We start from the raw sequence: 14885 nt of genomic DNA, 5'->3' as shown, positions 1-14885 counted from the left end.
TGTATGATGGCCGGGAATCGATGCAGATATTGCGGAATGGGTGCGACGATGCTCTCCGCGCCAGGAGACATGGCCAGAGATGCCCAGAGGACCAGTCCATCCGTGGGAGACAACCCGGACACCATGGTCCCGCCTACACATTGACTTTGCGGGACCGTTCCAAGGGCAGATGTTCTTGATCGTGATGGACCCATATTCAAAGAGGCTGGAGGTCATTCCAGTTCCATCGATGACGTCACTCACTGTGATCAACGCCTTACGGAAACTGTTTGCAACACATGGCTTCCCAGCCACTATCATGTCGGATAACAGGCCTAAGTTTACTTCTGCTGAGTTCCGGGGGTTTCTCGATGCCAACCTGATTCGCCAGGTGACTTCCGCACCTTTTCACCCGTCCACAAATGGCCAAGCTGAAAGGATGGTGCGAACCACTAAAGAAGCACAGTCCCGCATTATTCAGGGAAATTGGACGCGGCGGCTAGCAGATTTCATGTTACAGCAACATGTAACCCCGCACACAGGCACAGGGCGATCACCAGCGGAACTCTTGATGGGCCGCCGGCTGTTAACTATGCTGGACCAGCTGCATCCGGACAGGGCCCTGGATAGGTCCTCCTAGCATACAGGAACGATGCCGATGCCACTTTCATTCCAGCCTGAAGACCCGGTGTTCCAGCCTGAAGTTACGTCGCCGGGCCGTTACCCCTTGCATAGGTGGGGGACCAGTACCCACAGAACCGCAGCCAGAAGTCTTTCTCTCACAAGGAGGGCCACCAGAAGAAGCTTATCCTATGCAAGGAACACCACCAGAGGTAGTGAGCAGCTAGTCACGCGAGGACAAACCAATGGATGAGCAGCCAACAGCTGAACCTTCCTCTGACGATAGAGACACACCACAAATAGGGCCAACGGATATGCCTCTACCAGTGTCTTCAGGGGAACAAAGTGAGCCTGCTCAGCCACCAACCCTACATCGCTCACTTCGAGCTCGGAAGGCCCCGTCCCGTCTGCGAGACTTTGTGCTACTTTTCGCCGACTGTTGAGTCCGAACTAAAGGGGAAGGGGTGTTGTGTTCCGAGTTTAGTGCTGGGGCAGTTGCGCGTTACTGCCGCAGTGTGGTGCGAGTGGTGCTCCGAGACTGGCAACAATGAGTGGGAGACCTCTGTGGTGTGACAGCGGCGCTGTGTATGCCAGTGTGTTTTTTTACTGTTGTCAAAGCTGGGGCCGGAACGAAGTTTTAATAAACATGTTGCTGAACCCGACTTAACACCCGGTGTATGTAAGGCATCACCTGCAGTGGCTTTTCCTTGTCCTTTTCATTCTTCTTTTTACGGTCTTTAGGCTTCTGCAATAGGGTTTGACATGCTGCGGTGATGAGGTGGGGCGGATAACCAGCTGCGCGGAAATGTTGAACTTGCTGTCTAAAGCTTTCTTCTATCTTGTGGTCGCACAATTTTTCTAGGGCAGACTGGCAGGCTAAGATTACGTTGGCACGTTTTATAAGCTTAGAGTCATCATCATCATCAGCAGCCTGACTACGCCCACTGCTGGGCAAAGGCCTCCCCCATGTCTCTCCAATTAACCCTGTCCTTAGCCAGCCGCGTCCACCATATTCCAGCAAATTTTTTAACCTCATCCGCCCACCTAATTTTCTGCCGCCCCCTGCTTGTTTGCCTTCTCTTGGAATCCACTCCATTACCCTTAAGGACCAGCGGTTATCTTGCCTTGGCATTACATGCCCTGCCCAAGCCCACTTCTTCCTCTTGATTTCAACTAGGATATGATTAACACGCGTTTGTTCTCTCACCCACTGCGCTCGCTTCCGATCTCTTAACGTCACACCTATCATTTTTCTTTCCATAGCTCGCTGCGTTGTCCTTAACTTAAGCTGGACCCTCTTTGCTAGCCTCCACGTTTCTGCCCCATAGGTTAGTACCGGTAAGATACACCTGTTGTATACTTTTCTCTTGAGGGATATTGGTAAACTGCCATTCATGATCTGAGATAACCTGCCATATGCGCTCCACCCCATTCTTTTTCTTCTAGTTATTTCCCTCTCATGATCTGGATCTGCGGTCACTACCTGCCCTAAATAGACATATTCTCTTACTACTTCCAGCACCTCGCTACCAATTGCGAACTGCTGTTCTCTTGCTACACTGTTGAATATTACTTTTGTTTACTGCATTTCAATTTTTAGCCCCACCGTTCTGCTCTGACTGTCTAATTCATTGGGGGGGAAATCTGACTGTGCAGCCTGCTCGTGGCCCCCCCCGCCACCGAATACGGGCCGGTGTAGTTTCGGCTACTAGGCTTTGTTTCGGTGCAATGCCAGCAGTGGGGATGGGATGGCCGGGACCCATCCTCTGGGGATGCAAACCCCCAATGGGAGTGGCAGCGACTCCCAGACGACTGTGAGGGCCAGTCGTGCACGTGAGGTCCGATGCCTGAGCGGAGGCAGGCCTGGGTTTATACTCAGGTTGGACCCACGAAATCCGGCCCGGAAGGCATGTCAAAACGCCAAAAGGTTTTCAAATACATGCTACCTTCCTTCCTCTGCGCGCGGGGGCGTGCAAGTCTGGCTACCGACGCGTCGGTTTCTGGTTACGGAGAAACCAGGTCCGCGCGGGGGTTCATAGTGGCCAGGCTCTGAGGACCGCCGCCTCGGGGAAGCGGCCTTACGGCCGGCCGCAGGCTTAACCGCCTGCGGGATGCCGGGGGATGAGGGCTTAGTACTGCCTCGTAAGAGTCTGGCGAAAACCGAAGATGTGTGGAGTACCGGTGGAGTAGGCCCGGGTCATCTCATCCTAAGCCACGTTCTTGGTTAGTGGCCCGGTCGCCCAGCCTTGAACACTCTCTCCTCTGTAGGAGAAGAGTAAGCTAGGAGAGGAAATAAGTGCATGGATGGTTGGAGGAAGCACAGATGGACCCCCCGGAGCGACCAGTTCTGAGGCCGCGAGGCCGTTGACGTTCTGGACCTCCACTGGCTCGGGACTATCACACATACTTCCGGTGTCCGAAAAACCGCGAAAAACCTTCGACGGCTAGTAGCCGGCAGGTGGGAAAGGCCTTCTAGTGTGCGAGAGGAGCCCCAGGTAGCTACTGACCCCGTATTAGGTTTTCCTGTCTCCGACGGTCGGAGCCCGTTGCGTATGGTGGGTGGTCGGGCATCCCGTGAGTGGGGCCACACCATTGGGCAATCTCGATGCTCTCCCTGTCCTGGCCAGGCGGGCCAGTAATGGAGTCGAGATAATTGAAGGATCAGAGCAAAAAACTCGCTGTCCCCATTCCCTTCCCACGTCCCATTTCCCTTTCCGCTACTTCCCAGGGGAGGTCAGGGGAGCCTCCCCGGGCCCGCTCTCTCGGCTGTGGGTCGCTAATGTAGCATTTTCCCTATTATTTTATTTTTCCACCCACGGGTGGTCAAATTACAACTTGCCTACGGGCCTCCTCTTTTATTTTTCAATTGGGTTAAGCCTGTTGTGTGTAAACGGTGCAGGCAGGGGCCTATTATTTTTATTTCCTTTTCGGTTGCCCCAACCTATTCAATGTCTAATTCATTGATCATGCTTTGCAGTTCATGTCCTGAGTAACTTAGCAAGGCAATGTCATCAGCGAATCGCAAATTACTTAGGTATTCTCCATTAACTCTTATCCCCAACTGTTCCCATTTCAGGCCCCAGAATACCTCCTGTAAACAGGCAGTGAATAGCAAAGGCGAGATCGTGTCTCCCTGCCTGTCACCTTTCCGTATTGGAATTCTATTGCTGACTTTATGGAGAACTATGGTAGCTGTGCAATCGTTATAAATATCTTCCAATATTTTCACATAACACTCTTCTTTTTGGTTGTCAAACCAACAAATGTGTTGAGAGGCAAATTCGAGTGCAAGACTCGAGTGTAAATTTGAGTGTAAAGCAACAGATTAAAGCAGGAAATGTCTCGGGAGGCCGCATAATTGCGATACTGACTGTTGTGTCTTGCAACCGAGCCTATCAAACTCGGCGGTCGCTGAACGCAAATAGTGGATGACAAAGAAAAATAAAAGAAATTAACAAAAGGAAATAAGGATGTCTCTGAAGCCGGCACACGTGAAGAAGTGCCTGCAGTCAGGCAAACTAAGGGCGTTACTGGAAGATACAAAATAACGAGGTCTAGAAGCTGATGAAACTGATGAAAAACAACTTGATCTTGCAGCAAAGAGCTTGCCATACTCGGCACTTCAGCAAAGTGGCCAGCTCCTTGAAGCCAGCAACATGAAATGACCTCCAACAAGCCCTGCAGCTGCTTTAAAGGATCACTGCATATTTCATGTGTACTGCTCATTAGGAATAACTCATTTTCCATATGGAGTTCGGAGGCGATATAAAGAGCGTGCCAAGCTACGATAAGGATCAGAAACTGACCCCCCCCCCGGTGCCGACTCCGCGGCCGCTGGTTCCTGTGATCAATAAACACATCTATGCTACTTGTCTCTGATCAGCTCAAGCGCCGACCGGCCCATCAAACTGCAGCCAAAAAACACATGTTGCACTACACATGGCTATAGGCTCCGTGCGCTGTATGGTGGAGCCGGCAGCGACCACATCGCCAACGCCCCCGCACGGCACTCCCCGCGTTAACTGTAGCCCAGTGTGTTTCCGTCAATCCGTCCGCATAGCAGACGCGCAGTGACATCGTTGCGAGAATGGCACCTCCGCGGGAGACCTGCTTTTTGCGGATTTGTGCAATGTTCGAAATTACAGACCTTTCCCCGCTGAAAATGAGAAGGCGGGAAATGGAGCATACATTGGACAAAAGAGAGATGTTCTTCTACAAAAAGGTCGCCGAAAAAGATCTTGATGAGATAATCAAAATTGCCCTCATTACAAAAGGCCAGGCAACAGTTCAACGTTTTTTTTTTTGTTCGGATTGCTTTTATTTATGTTCCTGAGCAGAAGTTATGAATCGTTGAAGAAGGTGGCACCAAGAACGAAAAGTGCGCGTGAGCAGTTCGACAGCACACCGCAAAAAACAAGAACTGCCGATTTCCAGTAATTAGCCGTGTCCTTACGCCACCAAGGATGTTCTGTATTGCTGCAACTTCTTACGGTAAGCTTCGTGGCCTGCTTAATGTATTTGGCCACTGAAAATGTGCTGTACAGCAGTTTAAACTGACCAATTGTTGTAATCCCTGTCAGCTTCTTTACAAGTCTTTTTTCCCAACCAAAAGGTCTCGCTCCCCGAAGACACTCTCGTATTATTCGAAAAACAAAAAAAAGGCAAGTTCCTCCTTCTATGTCAACTCAGGAATGTTTCCAGTAGACTGCAAGATGACTCAGGGAGGGGTGTCCAAAGTGTACACAGGTTGACTACCACCCATTTATCAGTAAAATAGAGGGTGAAAGGGATAGTCCAGTGCCTTGCTTTTCCATCATGACTGGTTTCGGGCCATTCTTCAGGCTCCAGCCTTGAAGAGCGACTCGCAAATGTGAATGCGCCGTAAAGAGACGTTTGCCGCTTTTCGTTTCCGCCAAGACTGCGAGTGTCATCCGGGAAGGAGAGCTTTCACAGGACAACAAACCTTGCAAAGAAGGTGGCTTACAAATTTCCCCAAGTGGTTCATAACATGTGCAGTAGTAGTGTCTTTGCAAGATGTGATGCAGTTCTATCCCAACTTCCACATGACGATGCAGGAAAGAAGATGGAAAAAATAGCTAGACAGGAGTCAGAGCTGGCACATGGGACGACAATTCACGAAGTAACTTCAGTACAAACCTAATGATGGCATGCTACGTCTAGTTTCTACTGCTTTCAGGTTAGGCTGATCATCGATTCTGAGCAACCATGGCTGTGTTGCAGTCCTGACGGCAGTGTGACATCGGGCAGCACATTTCAACTTATTTAAATTAAGTGCCCATACAGTCTAAGGAACAAGTGTCTGATTGACCCAGACAAAGTAATCAGCTATGTGCCATCCATTATGTGAATGGGCACTTACAGTTGCGTAAAACCCATTCGTACTAGACGCAGATAACGGTAATGCTGTATGTCCTGAGAACTGACACTGCTTTACTTTATGTGTGTTGTCCTCAGAGAAGCATAGCTCTAAGGCCTGTTTCACATGCAAGCGAATATGCTAGCGAATACTGCCGCCGCGACGGAAAAACCTGTTTTCAGTCGTCGCTGCGACGAGCGGCGAGGTTTCAACAAGTTAGAAATTTTCGCTGCGTCGCGTCGCTCAATCGCTCAGTCGCTTGCACGTGGACCAGCCTTAACAATCAAAAAGGACGAAGCATTTCTAGCTGAGTAAATACCAAAGTTAGAGGACTTTTATTTCAGCTATTTCCTGAAAGCGCTGATTAAATGGATGCCCAACGGAATTTTGTAAATAATGTACAAAGCTCCCCATGTCCTTTCATGCTATCGCTACCGCTGACTATCGCTGTCTGAGCACCTATCACTTGCCGCCTGTGTCTTGGCCAATCCCCCGCAGTGGGTACATGCCATTATTTAGAGGACAACAACTTTGCTGCCCAGCTTGCGTGGTTTTGTCTGTCTTCGCACTTGGTGTCAAAGCCCCCTTCGTCAACAAGTACGTGCAGCATATTCAGCATCCTGCGATCACGTCAAAACGGAAATACAGTGTACTAGAATAGGCCTATTCTAGTACACTGTAACGGAACTAAGAGGCAGTAATGTGGCGTAAAGGCAACCATTAACACGGTGGTAAACAGGTCGACGTCGAGCATAAAACGCATAAACACCTACCTGCTGTCCCATTCCTCGGCTCTGAAGGCGAATGTGGTTCTGTTGTCCGCACGTGGCGTGGGCCATTCAGCTGTGCCATCCATGACGCACATTCTCGCCACGTTTCTCACGAAATCAACATTGCACCCGCCACACCATCAACCGTATCAGTGGGAACAGCGCTTCGACTGCCCAACATAAAACGGAGTGCTGGCTTTCCTTTCTCCATGGAGTGTTGCAATATGCATTCTGATACATTACAAAAAACGCGAAGAGAGTACAAAGCGCGAGCCATTCCTTCCTCCATGGCGCGAGCTAACTACTACTACTGCTACTACTGCATGTACTACTGTCAAAAAGTGGCGGGGCTACGGATCATGGACGGCTTCGGCTTGGAACTGGCTAGCATACACAATCTGGATAAAAGGCTGTCAAAAATTCAAGGCTAACTAGAATTCATCACGTTCAAGAACTAAAACTTAATCAAGCTGACTTGCTAGAATATCCTTTCACTATTTTCTCGGGTCGGAAGTTCGCCAGCTTTCCCTCTTGGCCGGACTAGCGGCAGCAGCGGCGCGCGCTCACTCTATGCCTATGCCCCTTGAACCAAACACCCCTTCTAGACACCCTACCAGTACACGCCGCATCAACGAGTTTTTTTTTTTTTTTTGCCTCCATATGGCTATAGTGCCTAGAATATTCTAGGCACTATAATATAGCCATGGAGTTTTTTCTTCCTCCATGAATATGGCATCGCGGCCCTGTGAATATTTTGAGTGAAAAGAAGACCGCACTACAGTGAACTAGAATATTCTAGTTCACTGTAACCGCACCTAACAAAGCGTCGCTGTTGCTACAGCAACGCCTGGGCATGCGCAGTGCACTGGAGTTGGAAGCTACTGCGGAAGCTACGGTAACGAGAGCTGCACGTAAACAGCGCGGTCAATCAGTGGGGTCAGAGGGGTTTGAATCGCCGTCGCTCAGCCAAAACTGGCCAGAGGCCTGAGCGTTGGCAAGGGCGAGCAGAACGTATGGAGGTTGCTGTATGGAGTTGGTTACCAACGCGTTGCACGCGTTCATCAACGCGCTTGCGTTGTTCTTGTGGCGTCGGCTAGCGTTCATCCTTCGTTCGGAGCCAGCCGCCCTGATGGACCAAGTAGCGATCAACGTGCGCTTCTCGGCGGACGTGGTGATACCGCTGAGGGTGGCGCGGGACGCGACCGTCAAGGAGCTGAAGGAGAGTCTGGCCAAGCAGCTGTCGCTCCCCGTCGACGAGATTCGGATGATCTTCGCGGGAAAAGAGCTACTCGACCAGATCCCCATCAAGGTAGCACGGGCCTCCGTTTCGCCAGCAGCTGCGCAGCCCGTCATTTCACCATGTCTGAGTACCACGACCCTGCCTCGGGCAAAGTTAATGGAACTAAACTTGCCTCGGGGTCGTGCGAATAACTTTTTTAACTTAGCCGAGCGTGTAGTGACTTGTCTGAAGACGGCAGTTGCGTAAAAAGGTGGTTTACGGTGATGAGTGCGCACATCGACCCCTATGAAAACAGAGTCAGAATGACGTTTAAATGTGAATGTAGAAAGTTTAGCGCATGCCTATCAAACTGTGACCGGCGTGGAAAGACATCTGCATGGTTAAGGGTTGACTACGTTAGAAGTGGTTGTTGAGAAAAGATGAATACGTCTATCGCTATTGAAGAAACAACAACACAGGAATGCTCTCTTTCTATGTGTATGGCTTTGATTTTTTGTTTATGTCTACATTTGCGCTGCTGGCATCAGTTCGTGCAATATTTAACCTGCAGGCGTCAAGGTACCTCTCGAAATGAGAGAACAGGAAGTAGAATAAGAAGACCCCAAATTGGGAGGCTAAAGAGACAATAAACTTCATAGTGTGCACCCACAGTGCCATCAGCAATAAGCAACAGAGAGAACTAGTGTGAAAGAAGCACATAAACAAGTTAGCAGTGAGAGAGAAAGCACAGGAATTCAGGATTCCACTTGACGACCGGGACGTTCTACTTTAACCTAGTATTATACCTGTAGTGTGGCGGTGGTCAATGGCAACCTCAACAACATATTTAAAATTGCACTAAAGAGGATTCTGAACTCATTTTTTTACCACGGGAACTCCATCTACACGCTCCGAGAATTCTTAGAAACTTCAAGCCGATTTCCGATTTCCCTAATAAACTGGATTAAATGTCCTGGTTCCCGCCTTTTTTTTTTTTTTAACTGACCTCCATGAGTAGGAGTAGTAAACCAACACGTGGAGTGCCTTTCAGTCAGTCGCTCGGCTTCAGTTCGCTTTTTTTGTGTTTATTAGGTTTCCATGAATAGTTTCAGTCGCAGACAACATAGCCGCAGATTAGGCCCACAGAAATAAAGATAAGCATGGACTGTTTTTTTCGCACACCACGCCGCATATTACTACATATCACTCTGGCGATTGCAGAGCAGCAAGCCACCATGCGACTGGCTGAAAGACACTTCACGCATTGGTTGACTCCTACTCTTGGAGGTTAGCTAAAAAAAAAAAAGCGGGAGTCAGGAATGCTGCCACCAAATTGAGGTCAGCCAGTGATGCTATCGCCGCCGCGGTGGCTGAGCGGTTATGGTGCTCGTCTGCTGGCCCGAAAGACGCGGGTTCGATCCCGGCCGCGGCGGCTGGAATTTCTTTGGAGGAGAAATTCTAGAGGCCCGTGTACTGTGCGATGTCAGTGCACGTTAAAGAACCCCAGGTGGTCGAAATTTCCGGAGCCCTCCACTACGGCGTCTCTCATAGCCTTAGTCGCTTTGGGACGTTAAACCCCATAAACCAAACCAAACCAGTGATGCTATCGCTGGGATTTCATCTACACCTTCAAGGATTAGGGGGTGGGGATTGGGGCATGTTCTTAAAGCCGGCATGTAGCTTACTTGTTATGTTTCAGGTTGCACTCATCTGTCATGTGACTTGGTGTGATCTTGACTTGTGGCTTCACATAGTGCCGTTTTTTACGGATGCATTGGTTGTAAATAGGGGTGTGCGAATATTAAATTCTTCGAATACGAATACTTGGCTCCGAATATCGAATCGAATAATCAAGGACAGACGCATTTAACCATTAGAAAACATTTATTTGAGCACCCAAGAACATCACAGTTCAGCTATCGATAATTAAATGAACACAAAAGGTGTGTGCGGCTGCACAAAAAGTATCAGTCTCGAACATTATTCTTAGAAGAGTGGAAATATCAGTGAAGATGGCTGGTACACAGCATTGATTAAGGCTAGCTTGCCATCAGCACGAACGCGCGTTGCTGGGATGAACATAAAAGGTTGTCGTGAAGGAAAACCCACTGCTCCACATGGTCAGGCAGAAGCAGTTCCCTTCTAGCTGAAACGACTCCTCCAGCCTCAGAAAATGCCCTCTCACTTGACACTGAACTGGCTCGTATTGCAAGGTACTTCGTGCACAGCTCTGACTATACCAGCTTCGCAGGTATAGCCACAAAGAAGCTCACCAGCGCAGTCAGCTACGGCATGCCCCTTGGAGGAAAGAATGCGCATTTCTCTGGGCGCTGCCTTGTTGCTATGGCTCTGTCGATAGGGCTTGCGGACTGAAATGAACGCCGGTGCTCAAAATGAATATTCGGCTAGATACAAATATTCGCGTCGGGTCGAATATTCGAAACAACACGAATACTTGGATTTCGAATCGAGTACGAATACTAAAAATATAATATTCGAAATATATTCGAAAATTTCGATTATTTGCGCACCCCTAGTTGTAAGGTATAGGAAGTAAGAAGGAGGCAGGTCCATCTTGGCCAAGTCTAAACTGCAGATTCAAACTATGAGAAGTGTGTATTCACGACAACAGGATTAGGTCGGAGCATGTTTGGCAGATGCTCTCAGGTCATGAATTGCAACTTATAAAAATTGCTCAAAACAAAGGTGTGTAGCTATTGCATCTCGCCAGCACTCACCTATGGGACAGGAACTTGGAGGCTAACGAAAAGGCCTCAGCTTGAATCCTTGACAGTGCAGCGAGCTTGGAGAGAAATAGAGCAGAGTGCATCAGGGGGAACAATTATGAGTTAATGGCGTCCTAGCTGAGATCAAGAACAGGACATTGGCACGGCAACATGTGGTTGCTTGGAGGGAAGGCAAATGTAGCAAGGGATGGATGAGCATGAGTGGGTGGATGAGTTTAGGAAATTCTGTGGTGCAATGCAGCTTCAGGTGAATGGGAGAGGTGTGGGTGAAGCCGTGAAGTGAATGTGTGTTTCTGTCCTCTCCACTGATGGCGAGTGTGCCCCTCCTGTGGTGCAGGATTATGATGTGGAAGAGCAGACAACGCTACATGCAGTGCACATGTCCGGTGGTGTGGCCAGTGTGGGTGCCGAGGTGTGCTGCCCTCCCCTGGGCACCGGCATCATTGCCTCACAGCTTTCAGAGCAGGAGCAGCTGGCACGACGAACAGGTAGGCATGGCGCACACCACCCCCTATGTTGACAGGACTGGCTCAAAACACTGCAGCTGAAAGAAACTTGTGGGGACACTGAAGGTGTGCCTTCCAGAATTGGTCATCCTCAATTTTGTGTTCATAGGTTGCTGGGAGTCTTCAGACCACGGCTGGTGCAGTGATGCAGTGGTTAAGCCACTCCCCACAAAGGTGGCTGTTTCAAGCCACCAGGTCGCTTTTCCCGAGCAACCAGTCATGAATTTAACTGCCACCTGCCACAGTGGGCCATTTGCTCACAATCCAGTGGGCAGGTTGCCTTGGCGGGCAGTGACTTGGTGATGTGTTGACGTCACGAGGTACCTAGGTGGTGGTGGTGGTGAAAACATGTATTTAATCATAGGGAGAGGTGTTGGGGGTCGGGGCCTGAAGGGTCACACCCTTACAACCACTAGGAGGGATGCCTAGTCAGGCACCCCATTGGCGTTTGCCGCAGCCCGGGCACGCTGCGTTAAGGCCCTTTGGGCCTCGAGGGTGCAGCAACCGGACAGGGTCACCTCCCAGTCCTCTCGGGTGGGGTTTGGGATAGGGGGTAGGGATGGGTTCTGCTGGCAGGCCCACACCATGTGGTAGGTGTCAGACACCTCCCCACAGTGTGAGCACCGCCCGTCGAATTGAGGATCGAAATGTTTTAGAGTTGCCGTGCACAACATCATGTTGGTGAGCAGGCGCAGGAGTACCCGCTCGTTGACTTTCCCCAGCCCTTTGCATGGGATAGAAAGAGTTTGGTGCATGGATTTGTAATAATCGCATATTTCCTTAAAAGTGTAAATCGGAGTGAAATAGAAGTCCTGGTCGGCGTCGGGTCCCGTGGGAAATGCCCGGAGAGAGAGCACGCGGGCGGCGGCGTCGGCTGCCTCATTTCCATGGACACCTTGGTGACCTGGAGCCCAAACGAGGTACTCGGACAGCCGATCCCGCACCATCGTCCCCATCAATTTGCCCACACACGAGGTGAGAGAGATGGGGCGGAGGTTGTCCGTGTCAATCGGTTTCCCGGCCTTCGGGATGAAGGTAACAAGGGCCGTCTTCCAGTCAATGGGGAGCGGGGTTTCCCCCGTCCAGATCACATCGATGTATTCTAGAAGGAACTGGTACGCTGAATCAGGAAGGTTGGCCAAAAGTTTGACGGTGCCCCTCTTCATTTTAGCAAGACCCGCCCGCAGATCGTGAAGCTGGAAAGGCTTGTCCAACTCCGAGTTTTCCCTGCCTGCGTACGAGTAGGCCGATCTGCGTGCGTCCTGAGTTGTGCACAGGTAGCGATCCCGGAGCGCCTGTGCCAACTGTGTTGTATTTCCTCGGAATGAGTGCATGGTTTGGCTACCTTCTCTGGGGATGTTTCGCTCACGCTACCGGCAACACTGGGTTTTCCGCCAAATGGGACCCTTAACGCTATTCTCTGAAAATAATGACAAGGTACTTTAAAGGTGCACTGAAGAGGAATCTGAACTTGTTTTTTTGCCGCGGGAACTCCATCTACACGTTCCGAGCATTCTTGGAAACTTCGATTTATTGCCCTGTGTGGCCGATTTTCCTAATTAAATCAGATTTACGTCCAGCTCCCGCCTTTTTTTTTTTTAATTCCCCACATACGGTGGGAGGAGTCGACCAATGCATGGAGTGCCTTTCAGGCAGTTGCATGGTGACATTGCTTTCGCTTTTATTTTGTTTCTTTTAAGTTTCCGTGAATAAATAGGTCTGGTCAGAGACTAGATAGCTGCAAATTAGGCCCACGGAAATAAAAATACTCTTGGACTCTTTGCTTTTGTCGATCACTACGTATCACTCTGCCGATAGCAGAGCGGCAAGCCCTACGGGACTGGGTGAAAGGTTGGTCGACTCCTCCCACCATTTGCGGGGCATTCAAAAAAAAAAAAGGCAGGAGCCCGACATTAATCCGATTTAAATTAGGGAAATCGGTCGCCCAGGGCAATAATTCGAAGTTTTCAAGAACGCTCGGAATGTGTAGATCGAGTTCCAGCGGCAAAAATACGAGTTCAGAATCCTCTTCAGTGCACCTTTAAGCATGAGATCACATTGCAGTACACCAAAATCTCTCCATAGTAAAGCTGCTCAGACGAGCAACAATCCCTAGTGTATCAGTTACTGCTGATGAGAGGATGGGTGTAAGAATGCAGTTATGACGACAGAGAAAAGGTGGATACAGGCACTGTCCTGATCTAGCCGTCTACTTGGAAATCTGAATCAAAATCTGAATTGTTAGATTATAGTTTCTAGCTTTTTTGATTTCACCTGTGTGTTTTGAAAGTGCCGAAGCATGTTTTTTTTTTTTTTTGTGGCAATTTTTGTCTGGTACATTGCCAAAAAACAAAGTTGCGAAATGCCCCATGTCCTCATAGGGCTCCTCTCAAGCAAGCAGCAGCAGTTCGGAGCTCAACTTAGGAGGAGGTTTTGTTTTTCGAGCAGCGCCGATTGTTGTCTCAGTGCCATGTAGATGCAGAATAGCATTCACACCAAAAGCAAATCCCACAAATGGCTGGCAGCATACCACTGGCAAACTGCTGTGGTAGTTTCATCTTAAGAAACTGTTTTGTAAAATGCTGCATCAAAACTCTTTAGATAGATGAAAGCTGGGCAATTCAAACCTTATTAATTTGAGTGCTAATCATAAATCAAACAACGGTCTTCTCAGGATGCGTAGAGGTGCTCATGTAAAGAAACCTTTAAAAGCATTAGATGGCTCATTGACATGAAAACCTGCCATTTCCCAAGGTATGCCAGCATTACATGACTCGCATTTGGTCAAAACAGTGTGACAGCATCAAAGGCGGGGAAACGCGGAATGTTGACCAGTAATAGATAATACTAGTACTTACAGCCGCACCAACTGCAAAGAAATAGAATTGGAATGTAGAATTTGAATGGAATTGGAATCAGAATTGGAATAGAATTGCAGTGCTTTCGCATTACTCACAAGTAAGTACTCTAAGTGCCCTGGGTAAATTTTTTATGCCCAGAAAATCAGTGCACCATAGTTGCTTCCCCACGCAGGCAATGGGCGATGCAGCTGTCACATTATAGCAACCTTAAAAGTGTGTGTTACACTGGGATTCGAAGCCACCAGACTATTGGTGGTTTGGTGTTTTAGTTTGTTGTTCATTGGACTTGTCAATCAGTATGGCGGAGCATACCAGTTCAGAGGGGCCACTGTTTTATCGCCTAGAGAAAGAGACGAGGGATGTGGGTGTTCTTCCCCTGTGGTTCCGCGTTCATATATGGCCATTTTCTTTATTACTTTCTCTCGTTTGGAGTTCTTTTATTTTTGAGCGTTGTAAGCATCCCCATGAAGTTAAAATAATAGGTTGTAAGTGTACTTATACGCGTATGCTAGCTTTGTCTTGTTTACAAGTATTTCCTTATTTGAGGCACCTTTACTATAGACAGAATGTAGAGATATCTGTGGAAGGTCAAACGAAACCATAGCTTCTTTTTATTATGCCTGTTTTTGTACTGCGTGTAAGCTTACTCTGGTGGGATTCGGTTGCAACAACAGACACACACTGGGCAGAAGCACATAAAAAAATTCAGGGGCCACTTTGGCTCTCTAAAGTGCCGCAAGACGAAAGCCTTTCCTGGCGCACTGTTCGGCATTGACTGCGAGACTCTTTGTGCTGTACTAGTGTT

General features: G+C 49.0%; 1 protein-coding gene across 2 annotated transcripts in view; it reads left to right on the top strand.

The window, feature by feature from the left end:
* The first annotated feature begins 7452 nt into the window (after positions 1-7452).
* Positions 7453-14885, top strand: part of park (E3 ubiquitin-protein ligase parkin) — a 46593-nt gene continuing 39160 nt past the window's right edge. The window contains exons 1-2 of one of the 2 annotated variants that reach the window (XR_016283439.1): positions 7453-8056; positions 11051-11201. Coding sequence is in view for 1 of the 2 variants with exons in the window: in XM_089547630.1 (XP_089403756.1) it covers positions 7775-8056; positions 11051-11201 (433 nt within the window). In the remaining variant the exon portion in view is untranslated. The remainder of the gene's footprint in view (positions 8057-11050; positions 11202-14885) is intronic. The other variant, XM_089547630.1, reaches the window with a different exon arrangement.

Source organism: Amblyomma mixtum, chromosome 6 (assembly GCF_055824585.1).
Source record: "Amblyomma mixtum isolate Tamu chromosome 6, ASM5582458v1, whole genome shotgun sequence".
In the NCBI taxonomy this organism is placed as follows: Eukaryota; Metazoa; Arthropoda; class Arachnida; order Ixodida; family Ixodidae; genus Amblyomma; species Amblyomma mixtum.
The sequence above is the reverse complement of the archived record's forward strand: the minus strand, read 5'-3'. Positions and strand labels throughout refer to the sequence as shown.